A 27,993-nucleotide genomic window follows, 5' to 3' on the forward strand; every position below is an offset into this window, starting at 1 on the left:
AGTAGGCTATAAAGTTTTTAAAATATCTATCTACGAAAGCACGTATTCAATATGTCATGAGCAATACTCGGCATCTGTAATACTGTTATTTAAAATACCTGTATATAATATAAAGTTCAGAAACTGTTGTGTGACACAGCCTACTTAAGGGGCATCAAAAGAGGGAGTAATCCTTTACAATTCGGCTGCTCTGATTGGCCGTTGCGACTACGTCAACCATTCGACATTTTTTGCAATCTGTGCTTTTCCAACAGATAGTGGAGTCGCTGGTACTGTTTCTTGTGATCCTTCGCGGAATATTTTAATCCTGCTCTGGACGTTATAGGAGCCGAAGCAACCTTTGCTTAAAAGGAAGATACATTTTGGTTTAGCTTAATCGCAAAATCAAGAAAATGACACATTTTAATAAGGGGCCAGCCTACGGATTGTCTGCTGAAGTGAGAAGCAAAGTAAGTGTTGCAGTCCTGGGTTTATCTTTGTGTCTTACGGGAAAAACATCTTTCAGACATGTCAGAAAGTTAACAAAAACGTAGCAAACGCATTTCTTTTCGAACTGGCTTCTCAAACAAATAGCCAGTTAGCCTATCCCTCGGTTTTATTTTGTTGTTACCATTGACAAAAGTAACACGCAGAGAACAAAGCTATTCATCGAAGCTGCAGTTTAATGTAAGCGTGTTTGTAGCAAAGACTATCATACAATTCCCGGTGAATTTTGGAAGGCTCTTCCTAAATAGGTCTTATATGGGCTATAATCAATAACGGAACCCACTGTAGCAAAGCAAAGGAAGAAGGAAGGTATGTGGCCCTAGGGTATTGTTTTTGGTTAAGAACAAATAAAGCTTTGACGTAATTTGTTAAAACCTTCTGTAGGCTAAACATTAACTGTGTATTTGGGTTTGTGTTTTTGAATTAGTCCGACACCACAATTTTCCCTTAATGGTGGGGAAAAAACAGCCCTTCAGTCTCTTATTGGATTAGAGCACTGGAGCATTATATTATCATGAAGTTAAAGCTGTTGAGTGAATTTATTTTGGTATACTAAAGGGGCATTGTCATAGGCTCCTGGAAAATAGATGATACTAATTATAATTTTATTTGTAAAACTTTTCCGAACGCACGATAAAAGACAACAGTATGCTGTTATGGTAAGAACTACAAAGGCAGAATAAACATTAGACCTTATAAAATAATGTACATAACAGGTGAAAAAAAAACAGATAGAGAAGATGATAAATATTTTGTATACATTTTTTTTCTATAGAAAGTTAAAAATAAAGCACTGACTTTGCTAATCTAAGTTACTCATGTAGGGAGGTCCAACCTTTGCAATATTCCCAATATGGGGAAAGCATAACTGTGCTACCTTGGTGACCTGTATGTCAAAGCAAAGCCCAGGTTCTAAATCACACCCAAATTTCAGAGTTGTGTAACAATGAAAGGCATTCTTTTCTATTTCACAGGACAGGCTTTCAGGGCCAGATGATTTTGGCGCTATCTATTGATTAAATTATTCTCTTGTTTGTGTTTAGATGAGTTTCACTGTTTAATGGTTAAATTGCCTTGTAGTGGTGTTGTGATTACCTGCATTCTCTGTTGTTAACATAATGCAAATATGCAACAGAGAGGCTCTGAGAGTCTATGACAATTATTATAGACAGGTGCTAACTGTTAGGGTTGTAGGAAATGTATCAACGAGGACATCATCATACTTTGCCATCAAGTTCACATCCTCCCTATTTCCCAAAAAGAGTGCATTACTGTATATTGACATTAGGGCAAGGATGTTACATACATTACATAATTGTACAGCTCTACCGAGAGAAGCTTATTTGAAGACAACTAAATTAGCACCACTATACAGTTTCTGATTTTTTTGATTATTAAACATGTATTTATCACATGAACTTATATTCACAGCACACCATCTGTCGAAAATACTGTTGTTTTTGTGAATTGTAAATGTTTTAAATCACCTCAACAATGCCACTCATTTCATTGTGTGAAATTTGCTGGCTTAATAGCATCTGTGAGGAACTTTCATTATGTGTTGATTTTGGCAGCTCTTGCATGAGTATTATTCTCCAAAGAAAAATCTTCTCCTTCTTCCTTTCAATTGTTTAAGAACTACTCACTACCCAACTTTTCAGAAGAAAAATATACATAGCCTCTTTCAGTCTGCATGCTGTAAATAACTTAATCAGAGCAGCCATAAAAAAAAACGTCACAGTATAGTTGTCTACTAGACACTGCTACTGCTTTTGTACGTCATGAAGAGATATCGGTAATACGTTTAGAATGTTTATAACCTGTGGAAAATATACGCCTAACAGGATGTGACTTGTTTAAAGTATAACTGGCATTTTGAGAAGTAAGCTCTTTGGTCTGTTATCATAGATATTAGGGGATGATATCAAAGTGATCTTTGTTATATTGTAATTAGTCCTAAAACACTTTGCATATTGAAGAAGTCAATTTCAAAACATTCTAGTTCTATGTTGAGGTTTGCCATGGGACTGTTATCATTTAGTATTAGTGTCTACTTTTTCACTTCCTGCTATATTCAGTATCACAGACAGCTTGGAGCTGAATACAGTCCCTTGATAGAATTCTGGATTCCAAGATACAAATTCCTCATTTCTGTTTGAAGGACTGTTGACTCTTATTTAATTTGTCTAAAATATATCTCTTGATAAACTGTAATGTGTCTGGTCTTCCTCTACAACAACATTCACATAATTCATTTAAGTAAAACCTCATCCGTCAGAGAGTGCAGATAAACAAAAAGAGGAGGACAGGCAGGGGCCCATCTGGGTTCCATTGAATAAGAGTGATCAGTAGTCCATGCTCTTCTCCCAGCTGCATACAAAGCATTCCTTGAATTCTTCAGCAAACACCCCTTCATGAGTACCCCATCCACCAGGCCTTCAGCCAACTGAATTTCACTTTTTACTCTTCTCAGGTTGCATTACAGTTTTTGTCTATCCTCAAAAGACATACACTTAAAGGGGTAGTTGATTTTTTTTTTTGTGGGGTTGTATGAGGTACTTATCAATAGTAAGTGTACTACGTACAGTAGATTACAGTCGGCACGCCCCTGTTAGGAGAAATCGGCCCAAGTTCCACACGGAAGCAAAGCTATGAACCGCTGCAGATTGGTTCACTAGTACCACATACTTTAGCCACTTAAAAGAGTCCTACATATAAACAACCATTTCAGTTTAAGTGTACGTTGTATTTTATTTTCTTGTGACCGCTTCACATTGATGTCAGACAGCCCTTTCCCTCTGCACAACGGCTCTGTATGCCTACGCATGTAGCGCATTGTGTCAGATCAGTTGTTTGGGTCAGAGGTTTGTAGAAGAAGCAACAAATAAAATAAAAGTACCACTGCAAATGAAAGAAAAGTACCATACAGCGCTTTTGAGGTGCGATGATCTGTGCTGTACACAGTCTTATACTAGAACCGTAGCTCTGCTTTGGGAAGAGCGAAGTGCGTGAGAGTGGGGTGGTAGAGTAAGTGAGAGTCAAAGGAAGTGTGCTCGAGTTGTGAACATGAAGTGTCAGGGACCGGAGCAGCGGAAGAGCAGAGAAAAGCGCTATTGGTACCTTTATAAATAACAGAACTAATGTACAGTTTAGGCTGTGTTTTTGCATAATAAAGCCAACGACTCCTCGTGCTCCCGCGTCTTGCTTGCTACATGCTGCTTGTGTATTAAAGATAGGGGCTGATTTGGGATTGGGCCTAAGTCTTCCCTATGCTTTCTGACTATTCGGTCGGGACGCTGAAGCAGGAAAGCTTAACAACAACTTGGCTCGTTCGTTTCCCCTATTGATTTGTAGCAGGCAGCATATTATCGCCATCTGTTGGAATACAAGGAACACTACTTTACACGTAGTAGCATTCTGGGACTCTGGAAAGCAGATTACCAATTTGTTCATGGGCAAGCGTTATCTGCTGTGCTTCAATTTTGAATTCGATCACATCATTAGATTAGATTAAATGAGATATACTTTTATTGTCCCCGTGGGGAAATTTTTTCAGGACAGTTCAGCACAGTTGCCACCCAAACAAAGAAAAACTTAACAGAAAGTGATAATCTAGCACATACATCTGTCCCCATACACAGAACACATACGCATGCACACACGCTATGTCACATATTGCACTGTCCCAACGTGTCACATATTTCACTATCCTACCATAACATATTGCACTATCCTAAAATATACCATATTGCACTGCCCTAATGTATTGCACTGTTCTTGTGTCACATTGCACTGTCCTGCAATGTCCACTGTACTATGTAGCATTACTATGGCACTGCCCCTATGTAACATATTGCATATTGCATCATTACAGTTAAAACAATTAATATTTCACCAGGTTCAAACCATATATTGAATTTCTATTGAAAAGTGACAGCCCTAATGCCTGTTGCTTTTACAATGCTAAGTTCTATAGTGATCACATCTGTCCAGGTCAAAGTGATGAGGGATGATTATTATCACAGAATTATTTTCCTGTTCTTTATTTCTCATGCAGATTACCATCTAATTGACATTATAGCCTAATATAAAGAAATGAAGCAGATGGCTTCGCTTTTCACTGATTTAAACATAAATTGCATCTTGGTGGTCCTCTCCTCACCTTATCCGCTAGTCAGCAAAAATGCATCACACTCCATACGCAAATACTGCTGTGAGAGAGCAGGGACAATAAATAAACACTGTAAAAGTCCCAAAACATGAGAAGAGCAGGAATACTTTCATTAATTATTGAAATAGTATTAATGTCAAGAAATAAAGAAAATTGAGGATCCGATACATTGTATAGATGTATGAATATGCATTGTGCATTGTGAATTGTTGTGTAGTTAAGATTTACAGTGACAGGCTTGCTGAAGAAGGAAAAATGTATTGTAAATATCTGAGGGGTTTTTTGTTTGTATGTTTTTGCTGATCTGAAAAATGATCCAATCTGTGACTCAAAGCCGTGAAACAGTCCCTACGTTTTTTGATTCATTGCACCCCTTCTTTAAGGTGAAACATTTTTGGAATTGCTAGCTATACAACCCGTTGTATAGCTTGTTTTCTGTCTATGTGCTACTAGGGCTGGGCAATATGAAAATATATATTGTTAAAACAATATGAAAATGTCTATCGTATGTGTTTTTCTATATCGTCTCTATCGTGATGTCACAAAACCAGCAGCAGAACTGCTTTACAGCAATTTTTACATCATTTATGTTCTAATCCTTGGATGTGGGAGTGAACCCTTGAGCGAACCATAGAGGGAGGGGCTGTTTATTAACATCGACATTAACATGCAGAAAAGGACTCAGGCTAAGCCCAAGCGAAACAGAAACTCAGTACTGTTTATTAGCGTTAGGTATTAAGTATTTAATTCAGAGAGGATTATCCAAAAAAAGGCTTTAACATGTGGTTATTTCATATAATAATTATTTGTTAAATTACCAGAAAACATGATATATCGTGATATATATTGTTATCGAGATATGGAAAATCCTATATCGTGATATAGGATTTTGGCCATATCGCCCAGCCCTATGTGCTAACTATCAAGATGTGCTATCTAGCAGTTATGTGCATTAAGAATGTGCATGATTCTGTAGTTGAGGCATTATTTGATAGGGGATATTAGTCTATCTAATAAGCTACCCATAGAATCTTAAATATAGATATTGTCATACAGTATTTTGACTTTCTGCTGATATTTTTACATTACACATTTAATGTGAGAAGTGGTTTAATACAAAATTATCCTCTAGTGGGAGCACTATTTGATAGGGGATATTGGTCAATCAAATTACGCTACCTCTTAAATCTTGATCATGTAGATGTTTTAATATATGTATTGTAACATACAATATAAAAATATCTTGGGGCGGTCCATAGAGAGAGCTACTCGGAAGATTGGCAGTTTCATAACAGACCCCTGTAGTCCATATGTGGAGGTGTCCTTGGCCTGTATTAGATTACATTACTTTTTGATGGGCACATTGCATTTGCATTAAAGCCTCAATCATCCATTGAATGTGTGTGTGAAAAGAAGTGTAAAGCATTTTAGTTGATCATGCGACTGGAAAGGTGCTGTATAAGTGCAGTTCATTTACCTGTCAAAAAGTAGGGTTGCTGAGGCAATACACCATCACTTCAGGACTGTAGTTTCTGTTAACAGTAACAAGCATACAGATAGATCTGCAGTCATATATGATCATCTCAAAACCTTTCTATCCTCACTACCTGTGCATTATTATAAAATATGAAGAACTGGTTGTTGCTTGCAGCAATGTGTCCAGGTGCTGTCTCGCCTGTTTGGCCAATTCCTGGTAATTTTGTTCTGTGTTGTTGACTGAAGATGCTGTGACTGTTTGGACATGCCATTTTTAGTAATAACTATTAGATTTAAGTCATCTTGGCCTTTCACATAAATATAAAACTAAAGAACATTGCCTTGAAGTGTGAAGCCACTATCAATCAATCAATCAATCAATCAATCAAATTTTATTTGTATAGCGCCAAATCATAACCAGAGTTATCTCAAGACACTTTACAGAAAGAGCAGGTCTAGACCGACTCTTTGTTATGTTATTCATAAGAGAGGCCCAACATGAATCACCATGAGTAGCACTTAGCAATATTCGGCACATTGGCAAGGAAAAACTTCCTTTTAACAGGCAGAAACCTCGAGCAGAACCAGACTCATGTTGAACAGCCATCTGCCTCGACTGGATGGGCCGAAAATGGGATAGAAGAGGTTGCAGGATAGAGACAGGCAAAGAGAGCAACAACAACATATGTCCTTGTTACAACAACAACATATGTCCTTGTTACATGAACAACAACAGACACATACTAATGGTTACAATGCCAATAATATTGGTAGACTAGGGTGAAGATTAGCTAAATAAATAAATAAATAAATTAGCAAGAGAAGCAGAGTAATGATAAAGGCTGAGGTAATGGTAATTGTAACAGTTGAAGTGAACAGGTCTACTATTAGCATTAGCAGCCACAATAATGATACTATGGGGAAGGCTGATGTTAGTAGTTGTTGCAGTCGAGCAGGTCCACAGCAGCAGGTGGTCTGCAGCAACGATCCCCAGGAACCTTCAAGACAAGGGAGCACAAGAACTCCCGGGAAGATATGTGGTTAGTAATGTTAATGGGACCAGAAGTCAGAGTACAGACAGACAGACAGACAGACAGACAGACAGACAGACAGACAGACAGACAGACAGACAGACAGACAGACAGACAGACAGACAGACAGAGACAGAGACAGAGAGTGAGTGAGTGAGTTTTTTACAGGAAGCCAGTGCAGAGAGGCTAATACAGGAGAGATGTGATCTCTCTTACTAGTTCTTGTCAGCACACGTGCTGCAGCATTTTGTACCAGCTGCAGAGTTTTTAGTGACTTATTAGGGCAGCCTGATAGTAACGAGTTACAATAATCCAACCTGGTTTCTAGTTTCTAGTCATCCAGATCTTTATGTCCTTAAGGCATGCTTCTAGTTTAGATAGCTGATTGGTTTCGTCTGGCTTCATAGATAAGTATAATTGAGTATCATCTGCATAACAATGAAAATTAATGGAGTGTTTCCTCATGATATTACCCAGAGGAAGCATATATAAGGTAAAAAGAATCGGTCCGAGCCCAGAACCTTGTGGAACTCCATGACTAACTTTGGTTTGCATAGAGGACACATCATGAACATTAACAAACTGAGATCGATCTGATAAATAAGATTTAAACCAACTTAATGCAGATCCTGTAATGCCAATTAAATGTTCTAGTCTCTGTAACAGGATGTGATGGTCTATCGTGTCGAAAGTGGCACTAAGATCTAACAGGACGAGTACAGAGAGAAGTCCTCTGTCTGAAGCAGTAAGTAGATCATTTGAAACTCGCACAAGTGCTGTCTCAGTGCTATGGTGGACTCTAAATCCTGACTGAAAGTCCTCAAATAAACTGTTGTTATGAAGAAAGTCACATAATTGATTAGCGACTGCTTTCTCAAGGTTCTTTGAGATAAAAGGAAGGTTAGATATAGGTCTATAGTTAGCTAAGGTGCCTGAATCTAGGGTAGGCTTTTTAAGAAGTGGCTTAATTGCAGCTAGTTTAAAAGGCTGGGGTACATAGCCAGTCGATAAAGACATATTGATCATATCTAGTAAAGAAGGGCTAATTGAGGGAAAGACTTCCTTAAGCAGCTTGGTTGGAATCGGGTCTAAAAGACAGGTTCATGGTTTAGACGAAAATATCAGAGAATTTAGCTCAGGAATGTCAATTGGAGAAAAACAGTCATGGTAAACATCAGGTTTTTGAGCAGTTTCCAAAGATACATCTGCACCAGTTAACGGCAGGAGGTTACAAATTTTGTCTCTAATCTTTAGGATTTTGTCATTAAAGAAGCTCATAAAATCATCACTGCTTAGGCCTATAGGAATACTTGGCTCAGTGGAGCTGTGACTCTCTGTCAGCCTGGCTACAGTGCTGAAAAGGTACCTGGGATTGTTTTTATTTTCTTCTATGACGGAGGAGTAGTAGACACCTCGAGCATGCCGTAGGGCAGAGTAAACGAGACTCTTCTGTTTTGGTGGATCGCCACATTCTTTCAAATTTACGCGACATTTGCTTCAAGTTACGAGTTTCTGAGTCATACCATGGAGCTAGCCTCTGTCGTTAAATAATCTTCTTTTTTAAGGGGGCAATCGAGTCTAGAGTACTTCTCAGCAAACCTGCAGTACTATCAACAAACTGATCAAGCTGAGAGGGACTAACATTAGCATAAGAGCTTTCTGTAGTAAACAGATGTGGTAAAGAATTAAAAGCAGCTGGAATTGTTTCCTTAAATTTAGCTACAGTCCTATCAGACAAACATCTTGTGAGTACATTTTTGTTAACTGGAGAGTAGTCGGTTAATAGGACATCGAATGTTACTAAATAGTGATCTGATAAAAGAGGATTTTGTGGGAAGACAATTAAGTTCTCGGTTTCAAGGCCATAAGCTAGAACAAGGTTGAGGGTGTGGTTAAAGCGGTGAGTAGGCTGGTTTACACTTTGAGTGAAACCAATAGAGTCCAAAAGGGACATAAATGCCATGCTAAGACTATCATTATCAACATCTACATGAATATTTAAGTCCCCTACAATAATTATTTTATCTGAACTCAGGACTAAATCTGATAAAAACACTGAGAATTCAGTTAGAAAATCAGAGTATGCGCCTGGAGGGCGGTATACTATCACAAATAAAACAGGCTGTAAAGTTTTCCAAGCTGGGTGTGAAAAACTCAGAACAAGGCTTTCAAAAGAGCTGAAACTAAGTTTTGGTCTAGGGTTGATTAGAAGACTAGAACTGAAAATAGCTGCCACTCCACCACCTCGACCAGTGTCTCGAGGAATATGAGTATTAAGATGACTGGGAGGAGTGGATTCATTTAAGCTGACATATTCTTCCTGACACAGCCAAGTCTCAGTTAAAGAGAGTAAATCAATATGATAATCTGATATCAGATCGTCCACTAATAGAGCTTTAGATGACAGGGATCTGATATTTAACAGACCACATTTAATTCTCATATCACTATATAGTCTAACCTTCTCCCAGCACTTCCAATGTCCCCTGACAGAAAGTACGTTCGAAGATCATTTTACTGATGCAACCTCCTGTGTGAAAAAAGTACATCTTTGTAACAGGGCTCGACATAAGCACTGGCCCGGTGGCCCGTTGGTATATTTGTAACCCCCCGGTGTGCCAGTAGGATCCCGCGTTAATCTCCATCCGATGTCAGCATCACTGCAGGCACTTTGGCTACTTCTGTCAACAACACGTTGCACGCTATTCTGCACTCGCAACAGAGTAACTGTCATTCTAGAACATGCTAACTGACATTAGCAAGGTACCGCGGACTAGTAAAGTGTTTTTAGAACCCCCTACTCAAATGCCAGGAAAGCAACGGTAAAAAAAAAAAGATAAGCAGTGGATGGTATACCTGTTTCAATCTCGTCACTGGTGTCACATTCTGCGACTGACATGGATTTTGCAATGCTGTCATTCTCAGGATAAACACAGAGTGAGCTGACCGCTGTGCAGTCTGAGTCTGTGTCTGTAAATCTCTATGTAACCTGCCTGTAAACTGTAAACATGCACACGACACTTCTGCCGTCACAGATGTGCCTGCGGGATGATCGAGGCAGACGGGCTTTTACGCGTGATGGCTATAAATGTGTTTATTCCCGTTATCAGAGGCACCTCGTCCCGGTGCACATAAGCACTGTGGCTCCTCCGTTCACACAGCAGAGGAGTGTTTACAGCCACACCTTGCAGCGCGCACACATATGTGCTGACAGAAAGTAGGAAACGGCAAGATTTTGTTTCAAAAAGTTACTGTCACGGGCTGATAACGCTAGTTTAACATACATTTGAACAGCATCAGTAATGGTAGGTAACATACCGTATAAGTAACGCAAATGCAGCTATTACTACTTATAACCACATCCCATATGTTATACCCATATGATTATTTTGGTCTATTTTTATGAGTTTATAGTAGTTTCCCAATTGAACACATATTCAGTAATAAGAACTCTTGCATAAGGAGAAACAAAATTTGAAAATTGTGCTCATTGTCAACTCCTTGTATACTTGAATTCTATTGCTCATACAATAGATATTTTTTTATTTATTTTCTTTTTTAGGGAGGTGATCAGGAAAATCATATCCTCTATAGATGTGGTATCTGCTGTTGCTAATAAGAAACAAAACATTAACCCTCAATTTACAGAAGTAGAAGATCAAATAGCAAATACCATAATTAACAAGATTGACAATTGAATTGATCATTAAGTAAGATAGGATCTGTACCCTGCATATATTTAAATGTTCAGCTTATTTTATTTGAAATCTTGACTTTGTTCCGTTTCAATTAAGACCGGAATTTGCAGTTCCCAACAATATAAATGTGGTTAAAATAAATGTATTTTTGCAGAAATGGAAACATGAAATCTAAACAAGAAGGGAGAAACGTTTGCTTCTGTCAGAGGAGGTATAAACATAAAATAAGGACAATCAAGGAGTACCAGCCCTATTATTGTTTTTCAGAGCATTGAGGATTGCAAAAAAAACTATGACACTATAGAAGTGCGTTCAGTAATACCAGCTTCAATACGGCAGCAGGTCTGCTGAGCCAAAAGAACCATAAATCAGGTCTATTGATTTAGATATTTTTCTCATCATGAACAATGCATTATGGCCCTGTCATTCCAAAATGTGTCAGAGGGTGTATACACTCATCTTTCTCTGTATTGCAGACATCTTAGTCCCTGACCGGATACTCTAAACCAACACTGACACCATTCTTAAGCTACGTTCACAAAAGTCTTAATGCTTAATTCCTATTTATTGCTCGGATGTGATTTTATTCTTTGGCTGTTCACAATATTTTTAAAATGTGGCCAATATCAGATTGCAGTGTGAACTGGTCATGATCCTGAACTGACCCCAATGCGCAAAAGAACAATAACAAAGACTACGCACAGCACACGGTGGTATGTAAACAAAAAATGTGCCATGGAAGTCGGCGTTTACGGTTTCATGTTTAAATTGATGTGCCGTGCAGAGTTTACACTAGACTTTAATTTTGACGGGGATATTCTCTGCGCGGGTCTCACAGTCAACAGAGTGCGCACCAGTATACAGCAAGGCTTGGCCTTTATATTTTCAGTTTCCATAGCCTGTTGTTAACCTATTGACTGTTTTTGATTAGAAACGAAACTTAACATTTACGCAAGGGGCACAGCAGCATAACTTCATTAATCATTTATATCTGTCGACACCATTCTTTAGGATCGGACAGGATCTTATGTTTATTAAAGTTACAATCAAAGAAAGGTAGGCTGTAAATGTTTATTTACTTATTGTTGCTGCTGGATCACATGGCTGTATTCTCGTGCATAATGGGTACTGGACAGTGTGTTGTAATATATGGGCACGATTGTCGTGCCCCTGGTAGTTGTGTTTGAGGATTATGTTGATCGAGAGTGATGTAAAAGTTGCATGAATTCCGATTTGACAGTTCAGACTCAGGTCGCATTGCAAAACATCAGACCTGTATCTGATTTTGGATACATGAGTGGCCCAAATCCGATATGAAAAGATCAGATTCCATGTGATTTGTGCTGTTCTCACTGTCATGGAAAGAACAGACGTCGCATATGAGCACAAACAATCCGGATCTGGGACACATTTGCCTGCAGTGTGAACGTAGCCTTAGACTCAAGAATATCTGTAGGTCCCAATAAATATAATAAATAGGTTTTTTGGAAGTTGGAAAATACAGTATATGTAGAAGTGAAGGACTCTTTTCACAAGAAGCTTTTCCTTTCACATTGCAAATTTCAAGCTTCATTCAAGCTGTGTGAAAACGTACAGCTCTCACTTAAAATCAGGGTTTAACCATTGACCATAACTAATTGAGAGTATTTATCAAATTATTTTACTGAGACTGCTACTTAAGAAGCCCACTGCCTGTCTGATTTAAAAGGATGGCTGTGTTTAACCATGTCTGTAATTTTCCTTAACCCAAATTCACATCAACTCTATGCATCAACTGACCAGCTGTTTGGAGGTGAGAAAATAAGCTTTGTTATAACTTCTCTCTCAAACATAATTTTTTTCATGTATTTCAGAACTCTTTGTGGCACTTTTACTGTGTACAGCCGAGTGCAGCACTGTAAAAATTTTCAGCTATCCCCATAATAAAAGAAAAATGCATCTCCCTTTCTGTGGCGGTTTTATTTTAATTTACCTAAATGTGTGGCCAGTCAGAATAGCTACTGTTGTAAACATTTCTGACATGGTCGGACAACTTTTTGAAAACAATAACTTTGAGCATAACCTGACCCGTTATTTCTTCTAAATCTCTAGGTACTTGTCATTTAGTCTGTTCTTGTTTATATTTCCCCTTCCTATGACAGGAAAGCATGACAGTTCCCATGTAATGTGCTGAAAATAGAGTAATCAGTCATGTTGTGAATTCTTTTGTGTGATTTCTTTGAGTCTTTACTTCAATTAAACTCATCCCATTTAGAGTCACAGGAAAAATGTATTTCCAGAAGCCATTGTTCAGCCCCTCAATGATAACACAAGTTCAGAAGCATAACTTAATTTAGCTAATAAACGTGATAGTTTAGACAGTTTTATGTGGAAAGCAATCCGTCCATTTTTTCTTTTTACTCAACATGATTAATATGTCAAATTGGGATAAGAGCACACTGTCAAGCACTTCTCCAAGGTGTTGTACAATGACAGTGTGAGAAAAGTAGTTGTGTGAAGAATACAAGTTTGTATTGTAGTTTGGGGAAGTATTGCTACAAGAGCATAGACTCATAGTATTCAAATAATTAAAATTTTACATCTGTACACATTTGACACATGACCCCAAAGAAGTTAAAATTAAAGTAAAATTGTCAGTATTTTATATAAGTGTTGGACAGTAGGACTGGCTTCACTGAACCTATTTTCCAAATGAGTTAATGCTGTCATCAGGAAATACTTTTGGGTACAGACATAAAAGTGGATGGAGGATGAGGGTGGGTTGTTTCTAGTTTTCCCTTCCCGCAGCCTCAAATTTTACCCTTCCAGATTTTTCCCTGAGAAGCTTAGTCTAATGGTTCCATCAAGATAATTAGATCTCTTTTTCCAATGTCTGATTTTTTTTCTGATAGTTCTTGGCATTCTCACTAGATAACCACTGGGATAAGTGAAGAGGTTAAAGCCCTTCCTCAAATTATTCCAGCTATTTTGCAGAAAAGTGGGGTTCTTCTGTGTTGGCAAACTCCACAGACACAAAATAACCTCACATTCAATGAATACATGACCCAGTTTTCAACGTTGATACCAGAGAGATGGATTAGAACTGTCTGTTCCTTACAAGACAACAACAAAGATTGTATTATGTTTAGATACATTAAAATAAAATACCTAAGTAGTCTGTTCCCATGTCTAACTTACAAAAGCAACTCTTTTGTGAGTGCATTGCGCTTCAGTATGAATTACATACAACTTAACATTTTTGACATTTTTAGTCAAGGTTAAGTATAAATTTTGTTAATACATTGACCATCTTAAAGATAAAGTAGCAGTTAACTGGTTATTTATTGCAGATTTTATTTTAACAACCATGTATGCCATAATTCCTGCTAGGGAAAAGCCACACAGCAGAGAACCGTGCATCCAGTTCATTTATCCTCTGCGCACCATTGGCAGTGAAGTTGTCCAACTAGAGTTTCCAGCCATAGCTGCAAGACAACACCGCCAGTAATCAGCAAGTCCCTCCAGGATTTCACTGGCTTTTTCTGTGATTGTTAGCAGGTACAATGGCTGATTTCAGCAGCTTTTTCAAAAAGTTGCTATACTAGTTGTTTTAAGGCTTTTGTCATGCAACACACTACACTATGAGTGATACAAATGCTCCAATAAAGACATTAAGCTGTTCTTCTGACATCTCTTCTGGTCAATTTCCATGTCAGGGTGCCAAGTAAAATGTGCAAAAAAAACACTTAAAAGCTACTGAATGGTCAATTCTCACTCCCCCCCCATCCTCCACTCTGCTCATTCCAGACATGCTTGCCAAATTCTTTACCAGTAAGGTTTTACCATTAAAAATCTCTGAGCCTGGCCAACTCTAGTAGTGCCTCGCTCCCCTCATTCTCCCCTCTGACCGAGGATGAAATCTTCAACCTTCTGCTGGACTCTCGTACCACTACCTGTCCGCTGGACCCAATACCATCAAACCTCCTACAGAGTATTTCCTGTACACTTAATCCTGTAGTCGTGCACATCAACTCCTCACTGTCAACAAGTGTGTTCCCCACTGCATTCAAGCATGCTCAGGTCACCCCACCTCAATCATTTGCTCCCATGGTTTCTTGTCCCATGCAGACGATACCCAGCTCTTCCTGTCATTCCCAACAGATGACACTACAGCCTCGACATGGATCTCGTCATGCCTTGCCGATATGTCTAAATGGATGAAAGAACACCACATTCAGCTCAACCTATTCACGACTGAGATCTTTGTCATCCCAGCCAGTCCCTTTATGCAACCACAGATCAATATCCAGCTTGGACAAACTGAACTTATACACACAAATCTGTCTGGAACCTGGGCGTCATAATTGACAACCAGCTAACCTTTAAGGTTCATGTGACCTTGATTTCTTGGTCATGTCGAATTGCCCTGTTCATCATCAGGAAGATTGGACCCTACCTATCAGAGCATACAACACAAATGCTGGTACATGCTCTCATAATATCACCCGTTGAATACTGCTACTCCCTACTGGCAGGCCTTCCTGCATGCACATTCAAACCTCTGAAGATGATCCAGAATGCTGCAATGCAACAGGTCTAAATTCAACCCAAAACAGCACGTCACTCCACTGTTCATATCTCTCCACTGGCTTCCAGTTGCCGCTTACATCAAATTCAAAACCCTGTTGCTTGTTTACGAAATAGCAAAAGAAAACGTCTCCTGCCAATCGAACTCTGTCATCCAGGTCTACACTCCCTCCCGCCCATTACACTCTGCCAATGAAAGGCGCCTGGTACTCCCATCACAACAGGGCCCTAAGTCCCTAACTAGACTCTTCTCCTTTGTAGTCCCCTGGTGGTGGAATTACCAAATTCCGTTTTTAAGAAAAAGCTACAGACCCAGCTCTTTCATGAACATCTCCGTACTTAATGATATTGATGCTTTTGATGAGGATGATGATATTGAGGATATTGTTGATGTTGATTAGGATAGTCATGATGATGGTGATGATGATATTGACCTTGTTGATGCTTTTGATGATGATGATAAAACAAAGTTCTTCTGCAGTGAGGTTGCTAGGTCCTGCATCTCTGTAGCATTAAAATGTAAAAGGACGCAGTAAACTCCCTATCAAACAACACATTGCGAAACAAAAAACACAGTAATCAGCAAAAGAAACCCTGCTGTCAGAGCACCGCTGTTTCAACCCCCTGCGCATCTAATCAGCACAGATGAGATCCCATGTGCACAGCCGTACGACTTGCTAGCTTAGACAAACTTTGTAGCATTTAATAAACTCATGTTTCCACTCATCATGCTGTGTCCACTCATGTCAATGAGGTGTTATTGTTTAGGGTACGCGCTGTAGTGATATTAACAAAACATTCTCCGTTGGCTGTGAAAAATATACTATACAATGGTGGCCACGGTTTTCTTATGCTCAGACGACGACTGTGCATATATCCTGTTAACGCTCACTATGAAATACAAGTAATCATTGACAAATGCTATAGACTTGATTTACATTAACGCTGCTCACAATGCACCCCAAATATATCTGCATAATTTTATTTTTATCACCAGACTTTCAAATGTGTTAGTTGAGTTTCATTTTCTCGATTTCACAGTGATTGACGGTGCAGTTACAGTAGCACATACTGTATGCATTGCCTTACCGCCATACTGAGCACCCACTACAGGTCTGGAGCACTTCCATTGTGTTGACTGACTTAGCAGCGTTTTTCTCCTGGCATGTGTTTTCTGAGTTTGTGTGTTTGACTTTGCATCGTTTCTGTAATTGCAGGGCATTTGGTAAATGGTAAATGGACTGTACTGCGACCACTCAAAGCTACTTTTACACTACATGTCACATTCACCCATTCACACACTGATTGCAAAGGCTGCTACGTAAAGTGCCCAACTGTCAATCAGTCTTCACATTCACACATCGTTGGCTATGCCACCAGGATCAATTTGGGGTTCAGTGTCTTGCCCAAGGAAACTTCAATATGTAGACTGTGGGAGCTGGCGATCGAACCACCAACCTTCCCAATGAAAGACGACCGACTCTACCACTGAGCCACAGCCGCTGTTAACAGCCATTTTCTTTTAATGGATTTGTTTTCACTTTTTGCAGAATGGTTATTTCATTTGCAATTTGGTCATTGCACTTGTTTTGGAATTTTGCATGTGCCTGTTTCTTCTAATGGAAACCGTTTGGGCAGTTGCAGTGTGATTGTCCTTGTCGGCCACCGTAGGAAGGAATCTTTAAAAACCAGTGATAACAGAAAGAATGCTTAAATATGGCACTATGATCTCATATAGAGCTACTGACTGGCCAAGTTCGCTTGTGTGGCTTGAATTTATTGGTTCTTAAAGATAATTATATAATTCTCTCCAAATTGTAATGCAAATTAACATGATATTTTATCTTTCAGATTGCTCAAAAATATGACCCACAAAAGGAAGAGGAGCTCCGCTTTTGGATTGAGGAGGTAACAGGAATGTCTATTGGAGAGAACTTTCAGAAAGGCTTGAAGGATGGAGTCATCCTCTGCGAGTAAGTGACTTTGTGTGCGTGTGTGCGTGTGCGTGCATGTGCGCGTGTATGTGTGCCTGCACATGCGCGTGCACGTGCATATTGCAACAGTGTGTGAATATAGGTATTTGTACCCATTTCTTAGTGTTGTCTTTCAGTTTAAGAACATGACTCACTGACTTCATGTTCAGATGTTTTTTAATGTGTTTTCAATTTTTTGCTCTCGCTCTCAAATAGTCTCCACCTTAGATTTGCTCTTCTGTGTGGGCGGCTGTGGCTCAGTGGAAGAGTTGGTTGTGTCCCAATAGGAAGGTTGGCGATTCAATCCCCAGTTCCTGCAGTCTATATGTCAAACATGTCCTTGGGCAAGACACTGAACCCCAAATTGCTCCCAAATATGCCATCGGCATATAAATGGTATGAAGGGTAGGCACTTTGCATAGAAGTCTCTGCCAACAGTGTGTGAATCTGTGTGAAAGGGTGAATGTAACATGTAGTGTAAGAGCACTTTAAAGAAAAAAAGTGCAGTCCATTTACTATGTAATATTTGCTTGTCCTCAAACTGTATGCTTGCACTCATATATTTTTGCTTAAACAGATCCTGTTCTCCAGTTTCAGCCCTTCGTTTGCACTTACAGTAGACGAGCTTGCGTGTACTTGTAAATTGCTTTGCTCAGATTTTTGCTCTGCTCTCAAAATGTTTGTTTAACAACCCTGTCAAAGTCCTCTGTCTAACTAAATACTAGGAGTTGCCAGATGTGTGCTCACTGGTGGATCACGTTGGGTATCTGTTAATAATATTGGGTATGGTCTAGACGTGCTCTATATGTAAAGTGTCATGAGATAAGTTTTCTTCTGATTTGGTGCTACAAATAAAAATGTATTCATTTATTGAGCACATAAATATGCCATTGAAATGTGGTAGGCTACATGTTGTTGAACAGTGGTTCAGTGGAGCAAGTTACATTTAGTGGCACTGGTAGCCGCATATGCCAGTGAAAATTGGTTTGTGCTTGAGTCACATGTATGCAATCATTTCATGATTGTATCAGCAAGCTACTTCAACAGTCAAAAGGGATACCAATGACAATAAATACTATGGCACTTGTAAACATGGTGTTATGCTACAGAGCTAGCATGAGTAGTGCGTCAAGCTAGCTGAGTCTCAAAATTGAGCACTTTAGCATTCATATGTGAAGTGCAAGTACAAATTTAGTTCAGAACTAAAATATAGCTACATTGAAACATGTAGCTTCATGAAAGCAGACCATGGATGTAATTTTTAAGGAGAAAGGATAGACTGAGGTGGATACCATAAAAAGCCAATAGCACTCCTTGTGTTAGATTGATTGCTCCAAAAGTGACAAACTGATGTTCGAAGATGCTTTTTTCCATTAACTGCAGTAGTTTACATGAGTATATAGTTCATAATTCTGTTTTCTGAATTAAAGCTCAGATTTACCACACTACACCTATTATGTCATCAAAATTTGGGGTTTATTTTCAGGAAAATTTGAGTAATATTTAGCAAGACTTTGCTGTAGCTGTTTACAGAACCATTTACGAACGGTTTGATGCACTTTGGGCTAAATTTTTTGATCAATCACATATCCCTGTGGATCGTTTGAGGAGAACAGTCTGAAGTTGCAGTGTAGCAAAGTTTGTGTCAAATGAGCAAAAAGGTGTGAGTCGTTTGACTAGTAATACAGTTTTTGAGAAAAACCGGACTTCATTCCTTCTAACTCAAAGCTGATTAATAATTCTGCTCCACTGGACCAACCTTATTGTATAGTTTGCTTATTATAGAATGTACGGCTCATTTGTTATGAAAGTTTAAAACTTAGGACAGTTGCTCCATCACAAGGACCATTTGACCAGAAAGCCAGTTCAGAAATTTTGGCACAAGATTGGACTTGTGTCCAAAGTTTGTTTTATTTTCATGCATGGGAAGGCAGTTTCCTGTTTAGAAGAAGCAGAAATTAGCCAAAACAAGAGGGACAAACAGCTGAGCTACCTGGCCCCTCATGAAGCAGATTGAAGACCTGTGATCTGCAAGACTCTTGCGAGAGGGACAACTATGTCACCTTCACAACTCAATAGCAGAACAACGTGAGGCAGATGTGCTACAGTATGGCTACTATTATATCTAAAACGACAATTACAATATATTTTATACTTACTGTCTTACTAGACAGTATAGTAAATGTATTGTAATTGTCGTTTTATTCCAAAAGTTGTATAAAAAGCAAAGGAAGAAATTTTGATAAAGCTATGGTGTAAGAATGTGCTTCCAACAAAGTAGAGAATGTTTCAATGGTCAACACTGCACATGTGGAATTTACACGTTTTTTGGTTAAAAAAAAAAAATCTGAAAACAAAGTAGATATTGCAAAACAGATATTATACAACTTGCAGAAGCAGTCCGAGTACAAAGTGCAAGAATGCAAGCAACACTAGGTCGGAACCAATGCAGTTTGAGCACAAGCAGAATCTACGTGCAAGCAGGAATTTGCAAGGGCAGGGTTTTAAAAGAAGAAATAAAAAATCTATAAGTGAAGTCATGCTCTCAAACTGAAAGAATGCAGTCTTGGATAAAGAGAGTTCATCTTTATAACTTTATGTGAAGTCTGCAGATAATGCTGCAGGGAATGCTAACAGCAAAATTGGGCAGCAAGACAAAAATGTCTATGGTCACAAAACTCCTAAAATACTGCACTGTATCTTTTATAGTAGATAGATAATATAATGTTCCAACAGATTATGCATCTCCCTTCTTCTCTTAGACTGATTAATAAGCTCCAACCTGGTTCAGTTAAGAAAATCAACCTTTCACAGCTGAACTGGCACAAGGTAAGACCTGTTCTGAACTGAAAACAGGGCAGAGATTTCACATCATTTGCTGATAACAAAAAAGAATCTAAGGGGGGTAGCTTAGAAGTCTGCATCATTAAAGATCTTTTTTTCATTAAACATGGGCTCTGAGAAGTAGTGTAATCATTCATGAAGCTTTTCACTGTTATGTATGTATGTATGTATACAACAGCTTTCTTTGGCCTGCTACTTTTCTCTTTCTGTTGCTTTCTGCAGCTGGAAAACCTTGGGAATTTCATTAAAGCTATCCTGACCTATGGCCTAAAACCCAATGACATCTTTGAGGCCAATGACCTGTTCGAAAATGGAAACATGACTCAAGTTCAGACCACACTGCTTGCACTGGCCAGCATGGTGAGTGAACACACAGTACAGTGGGTCATTGTCTACTAAGGAACAGATTTTCAAGTGTTTCAGGAAACGGATCTAATGTCATACCTGTCCATTAACAAGCATGTCCTTTTTGTTAGGCAAAGACCAAAGGTATGGACACAAAGATCGATATTGGCGTGAAATACGCCGACAAACAAGCTCGACATTTTGACAATGACAAGATAAAGGCTGGTCAGTGTGTCATTGGGCTGCAGGTAACTATGGCTGTTGATTAAGTGGTCCTAAAGACCAATATGTGATTTAATATCTTCAGGCTGGGGTTTTAAGCTTTAAATATAACTGCTTTAGTGCTATAAATAACATTATAACTAAATAAAATAACATGTAGTTTTTGTTCTGTCGTGTAGCAATTATATAACTCTGAAACCTTCCGTTAAAAGCCAGACTAGGATTCTTCCTCAAGGTTAAAGGGCTCAGTAAGGGAGTCGTATAAATTGTCCAAAAAAAGTTGGACTGATATGTGTTTACATATGGTGAGATCCTTAAACTAGCCTTTTTCCTCAGATGGGAACAAACAAGTGTGCGAGTCAGGCTGGCATGACGGCTTATGGAACCAGAAGACATCTGTATGATCCAAAGACTCAGACTGACAAACCGTACGACCAGACCACCATCAGCCTTCAGATGGGAACCAACAAAGGAGCTAGCCAGGTTAAAACACACACCTCTTTTAACGCTGCTCACATTGGACCTTTTTATTTTCAAAAAAGGACTAAACACAGAATCTAAACATTTCAATTAAGCTTTGGGGACATTGTTCAATGTTTTTACGTGTTGAAATAATAAAGCCATGTTCTTTATCCAGCTCTATCTCACGGTGGCTGACGAGGGTAAATTCAAAAACACAAGCAAGTCAAAAAACAGATGCAATGATAGAAACGCACTGCAAGTAAAAATAAACGTGTTGCAAAAACAGTAATGATGCAAAGTGAAAAATGCCCAAACCCAGAAGACACATGCAAAATAGAATCCAGTCATTGCAACGGAAGTGCTTCAGGCCTATAGGGGGCGCTCGCTGTAACAGGTTTATTATTGACGGGGGAGAGAGGGAGACAAGACAGTGAATTTATTAATTATCAGACTTTGTAATGTTAGAGGTACCACCGACTGCAAAAACCCAATTTTTAACATGAGCAATGAAATCACTGGCTCCCGATCAACAGATAGCTTTGCTAAAGTAACTGCTGCTAAATGTAGCTTCTCTTAGCTGTGCAGCTAGGGGTACTTTATGATGTATTCGTACTTGCCTTCTTGCTACTTGCTTCTTGCTTATCTTTGTGCTGTTGCAACAACCGAATTTCCCCTCTGGGGATCAATAAAGTACTGTCTTATAATAACGCTGTCTGGCTCAGCGCCAGAGTGTTTAAATGAGAAGTGATGATAAGTATGTTAAAAGGTGAAAACCAACACTGCTGCTGCAAATAAGGCGAGAGAGGATTGCTGCAAAAATTATAAAAATTATATTTGATTGATGAATATATGTAAAATGTTACATATAGCCCCTTTAACAAGACTAGGTCAGAACTTAGTATGTGGCTGACCGCATTAGGTCAATATGCCCTTTTGCGGGCAATGTGTTACAAGGACTGCCCTTATGAGGCCGATAACAACGTGTTTGAAAGCAGGTGCGTGCTGCGTACGTAGGTGAGGACAGCGGAGGAGCAGCACGTCTACTCCTCGAACAAAGTATCCAGAGCCATATAGACAGATAGTCTGGTCAGTGGAGGTCCAATATGTTCCATGATCTGCCATTGTGTCGCAACTCTCTCTGTCTCTACGGCTCTGAAAGTACCGTCGCTCACTCACACAGGACAGGAGCATCAAGCTTATCAGAAAAAAAGTTTTATATCACTTCAGTCTGTGATCACCCACTCCCTCCCTCTGTGCTTGTGCTCAGAGGCACTCCCTCTCTCTGCACTGCAAGTCTGCATCAATGTTTTATTTATTATATGGTGTTTTTGGCTGACCGCCCTCCATATGGGTCTCTATGTGACTGACTTAGTAACTGACTAACTGAGTGAGTGAAGGTACTTTCAGAGTCAAATAAAGTAAAAAAAAAATGCAACAACAATGGCCCTGGTCACACTTCAAAACAAAAGCATTGTGTACAAATGAGGGGAGTCAGAATTCCAGATAGGGCTTTTACTTTGAAAAAGCATACCGGAAGTGTTGACCTTCTTTACTCTCAATGCCTGTGACTTTTACTACAAGAAGAGATAATAATATTGCTGTCAGAGATCGATAGGACTCTTCACAATTCATTTTTACGGTGTATTTTGACGGAGAACCGCTCGTGGTAAAAATAGGCGAGCCTCCTATTTTCTACATTTCTGGCGTGTGATTCACACGAGATATGCGGGTGTCACGCCAGCATTGTGAAGACTCTGTTTTCATGCATTTCAAATGAAAATGAACTAGGGCTGCAACTAACTACTATTTTGATAATCGATTAATCTGTCGATTATTCCTACTATTATTGGGTAAAAAGAAAAAAAGCTCAATTTTAGTATTAGCATTATATTTAAAACACAAAAATTATTATATCTTTTCTTGTACAATGCAGTGTTAATATATCAATTCAATTATCTTGTTGATTTACTTAATAATTTCACATGAAAAAGGAAAGTACAGACAAGGACACTAGAATAAAAAAAGGACATTGGGGATGCAGCCATGAACTGAGTATAATAGGGAAATGTAACTAACCAAAATATATTTAATCAGACCCTGCTCAGGTGCCTGTAGCGAATAAATAAAAGATTCACTTTAGTCAGTCTCTGACTATTGGCATGAAATATTCAAAACTCCGCACAAACACACGATTACGAGTTAATTTAAACACAACGTGACAGACAGAAATACTTTCCGTCAGTTTTCTCTCCATTTCATGATGGTTTAATGAAGCCGGGCATTAGCTTTATCAAGAGTTAGTGTTAAGTGTCCAGTTAGTTAATCAATTGTGGATGACGATCTTTTTGACAAATTAAAAAAGACACCAGAGTTAGTCACCAAATACACTTGACCCCCACCCACCCTTCCGCGTCCAACAGGGAAAAATCTCCCGCTGTGAGGGACATGTGTGAAAGGGCAACTCTGGGTAATATGTTGGGGTCAGATAGTCCTGAAATTGTCAGGAAAATGCCAGGAGCATGTGTGAAAAGGGCAAATGGTCCTTGGTTTTTTGTAGACAAGAATGATGGTAGAGGCCTTGAAGCAGGCTGGCACGTGGTAGGTCTCTAGTGAGGTGTTCTGTGAACACTGGAGACAGCTGATCGGCACAGTGCTTCAGGGTGGAGGAGGAGACAGAGGGATTATTACGCCATACAGTATGAGCTACTGCGGCTTCGTACTGTGTCTTTACCTGACGTTATGGGTCAAAAAGTTTCCATATACATAGTATAACCTCAGCTGAGGATGTTTATTACCTAGGGACAACATCGTCAGGACATAAGTAATTACAGGCCAGATGATAGGCACTTTACAGCCGATTTAAAGCCAAAACTCTGAACATAACCTGGTCTCGACCAGGTCAGAAGGGTAGAGTAAGTGGTGATCTCGCCAGGTTAAAAGAGAGCCAGCTTCGTGACGCAGAAAACCCTGGGCATAGGCTCAACAGACCTGGTTTACCCACTGATCATGCTTTGTAGGACACCCCCCTGGACTCTGACATCTGGGCTGATTAAGACACGGTGGGGATGGGAGATTAGCATCAGCCCATTTCCTGAGGCCTGAGCGGGAGTGGGGAAATCTCCAGGTTGTCAAGTGCCAAACCTGGCCGTGCTACTGTCTTCCCTGTACTCAAGCTGAGCTCGGTTGGTCTCTGAGTGTATGGTAGCAACATGGCTGTGGCTTCTGCTGCGCCCTTGTGGAGTTAACACCAAAACTTTACTGTGCTCGGAACAGTCAGTGGTACATCTTACATTACAGAGTCTGATAATAAATTCACTGTCTCATCTCCCTGTCTCTCCCGTCAGTGATAAACCTGTAACACCGAGCTATATTTGCAAAATTTTTCAGTGTTTTCTGGGTATGTGTGTTCTGCATGCATTTGTTTTGACTTTTTGTAGCACGTTTTATTTCATTTGCAGCACGTTTCTTTCGATTCATTTGACCCTAACCCTAACCCTAACCCTTTTGCATGTGTTTTTGAATTTAATTTGTTTCTGCAGCCCATTTCTTCTAATGGAAATTGTAGGGGCCGTTGCAGCACGATAGCCCTTGTCAGCCACTGTAATATCTGGAGAAGGCATGTATCTGCAGAAAAAATAAAAGTTACATTTTCTCAACTACATCTACTGGAATCTAGTAAAGCAGAATGTTTTGTTTTTTTCTGCCACCAATCCAAATCAATAGATAGATTAATGAGATTTTCTTTGTTATACTCCATTCAGTTACATGTTAATCTTCCAGGAACATGCTTTTGTGAGTGTGATTGGCCACGACAGCAACTTTACCGATGATTACAGATTGGGTAACATAAAAGCAAGAATTCAGTTAGTTTTAATGTTGTACAGGACAAAAACATAATATAAAAACACCTCGTGATCCTGGACTGGCCTTATGCAAAATAGATGAATGATGATTGAGTTTTTTAAAAAAAAAAGACAAAATTGGTGGGAAGATGGCCTCAAATAATCACTCTTTCAGGAAAAGATGTTGCTATTGAAATGTTTTAATTTAATTTATAAGTTGTGAGCAACGCAAACTAAATTCCACTTACCAGGTTCAGACAGAGATTTCAAAATACTGACACATGAAAACCAAACTTGTTTCATAGATGGATTACAGTTCAGAGAAGAATAAAAAGTGGCTATTTACATTGTTGACCATGTTGCAATGTTGATTAACCATGTGACGATGCAAAGATATGATGCATATGATGATGTGGAATAATTTACAGATATCTTAGAATATAATTTTTCTCAACAACCTTTAAATATATTAATTATCCATCATTAATCGGAGCTTTCTATTGACACCCACTGTGCATCAGACAGCTCGTTTAAAGCAAGCCAGCTACTGTATTAGGTTTTTTATTCGACAAAATAGGTTTTAACATTAACAAGTTGCAACTCACTTTGCACGTGCATTTTACAACTACTAGCCTCCAATTTAACACAATGCAAGCATGATGATAGAGAAATGTGACTTTCTGTCTGTATTTGTCTTGCCCTCACAAGCTCTATAAGAATGTGTGTATGTGTGCGTGTTCAGCTGAAGGTTGTGTCTGGCTGAGATGAGAGCCGTGAGTTGTTTTTCACATTAAACAGTGCTTAATGCTTTTTCTGCGATAGTGAAGTTCCCATCAGCAGTGTTTTCCACTAAGTCCACTAAAAGAGTCACATCTATATGGGTAGACAGTAGCTCAGTGTGTAGGGACTTGGCTAGGGAACCAGAAGGTGGATGGTTCAAGTCCTGGTATGTACCAAGCATGGAATCAGGACTGGTAGCTGGAGAGCTGCCACTTTTCCTGGGATCCGTCAAGGTGTCCTTGTGTACCAAAGACACCAAATCCCCCAACTGCCTTGATGAATGAATATGTTGCATTCCAAGGCTTTCCTCAACGTTTTGCCACTTAAACATTCAGTTATCCTGTCATGAGGAAAATATTGGCTAGTCCTAAGTTTTGCACTGTAATTTCACAGTTTAGAATGTCCTAGAACGCTCTTGGTATTTTTCGCTGTTGACAAATTATGCAAGCTACTGTCAGACACCCCAAATTATGTTTTGAAAACAAAATATGAATGAGAGTGCATTCTTGTCTCTAGTAAAACCAACGGCATGTCTACCCTTACATGTCTACCCTTACAATAAAAAAATAAAGTCCATGATTCTTTATTACAAAAGCTCTGATCAGTTAGGAATAGGTGTGGTTTTGAATATTATAAGCTTTTTTGGTTAGAGTATTTGGTTTAATGCACATGCTTTCTTTACAATAATATTCTACTAACAATTGGGTAAGTGGACACAGTACAATTTGGAAAAGTGGAATTAGAATTTTCTAGAGGCCACCAAATTTGGACTTTTACAGCCAGAATTTTTCTGGTGGAGTCCTTCCCTGGACCCCCTTAGCTTTCTACATTTTCCCAATGGCTGGCTTCTCCATATCCATATGGAAAGATTGATGAATGATGAGCTTTGCGTATGGGAACTTTATTTTAAATTATTACACAAAAGTGTATATTACAACAGACATTCAATAAATGGCAAGTACATGAATAATATCTTCTGGTAATTGTTGTTACTTGCAGGCGGGCATGTCAGCCCCTGGTACCCGCAGGGACATCTTTGACCAGAAGGTGGCACTGCAGCCTCTGGACAATTCCACCATCTCCCTCCAGATGGGTACCAACAAGGTGGCATCACAGACGGGCATGAGTGTGTATGGTTTGGGTCGTCAGGTCTATGACCCCAAGTATTGTGCACCCCCAACAGAGCCGGTCATCCACACAAACGGCAGCCAGGGCACTGGTACCAATGGGTCAGAGATCAGCGATAGTGACTATCAGGCTGAGTTCCAGGAGGATGAGTACCATGGAGGTTACCATGATGATTACAGCTCTCATTACAATGATCAGGCCGTTGAGTATTAGGGGAGACCCCCAGCAACAGAGCAATGTATTTTATCACCTACACAAATGAGCAACTTTTTGCTATTGTCACTAGTCTTGAAGCATAGAATGTTGCCTGGAGTGGTTTCTTTTTCACTTTTACTGGTTGATCCAAACAGCAAAGGTTGTAAGAAGTTGTAGCATAGAATAATGAGATACAGACTTACAGTAATGAACGTGCTTTTAAGGTTAAGAACATCCTTTTTAGTACCCCCTTTTTATAATATGTTTTAATGATGGAACATGTAAGTAGTGATAATTTTTGGCTTGATGGCATAGCATCAGGTGCAATTGCTGCGTTCCAGTGTTTGTATTCCTGGAGCAAAACTGCTGATGCTCATTGTGAAAAAGACACAATACACATTCCCATGTGTAGGGAATGGGAATTCCTTTCCCATTCATCAACAATAAGCTGATTTAATATGTGCCTATCTTCCCTCTTCTGCCTGTATACATACGCACAGCCACAGTTTGTGATGCTGGTATACATTTATCTCTGTTTTGTTTTTGTACATTTAATTTCCATATTTTTTTCTGATTATGTAAATGGAAGCAATGTGCAAATGACCAATCCTAAACTGACTTTATTTTACAGTCAAGCTTCTTTGATCCATCACGACATAAACACACATATTGTATTGCCAAACTGTATTTATTGCAATGACGCTTTGTAAAACAGTTCATTGTTATATGGTTTGTAAAGAAAGTGGTATGTTATAAATAAAGCCTTAAATTCTT

The 27,993-nt window shown here is 39.1% G+C and overlaps 1 protein-coding gene across 1 annotated transcript; it reads left to right on the plus strand.

Moving 5' to 3' along the window:
• Positions 1–257: 257 nt before the first annotated feature.
• Positions 258–27,988, plus strand: cnn3a (calponin 3, acidic a). The gene is made up of 7 exons (XM_069667300.1): positions 258–449; positions 17,280–17,401; positions 20,164–20,230; positions 20,468–20,605; positions 20,722–20,838; positions 21,149–21,295; positions 26,896–27,988. Exons 1-7 carry the CDS (start codon positions 393–395, stop codon positions 27,235–27,237), a joined length of 990 nt encoding a protein of 329 aa, XP_069523401.1. The 5' UTR covers positions 258–392; the 3' UTR covers positions 27,238–27,988.
• Positions 27,989–27,993: the final 5 nt, after the last annotated feature.

Source organism: Semicossyphus pulcher, unplaced genomic scaffold, assembly GCF_022749685.1.
Source record: "Semicossyphus pulcher isolate SPU_LCO1_2020_fin unplaced genomic scaffold, fSemPul1.0.p SCAF_18, whole genome shotgun sequence".
NCBI lineage: Eukaryota > Metazoa > Chordata > Actinopteri > Labriformes > Labridae > Semicossyphus > Semicossyphus pulcher.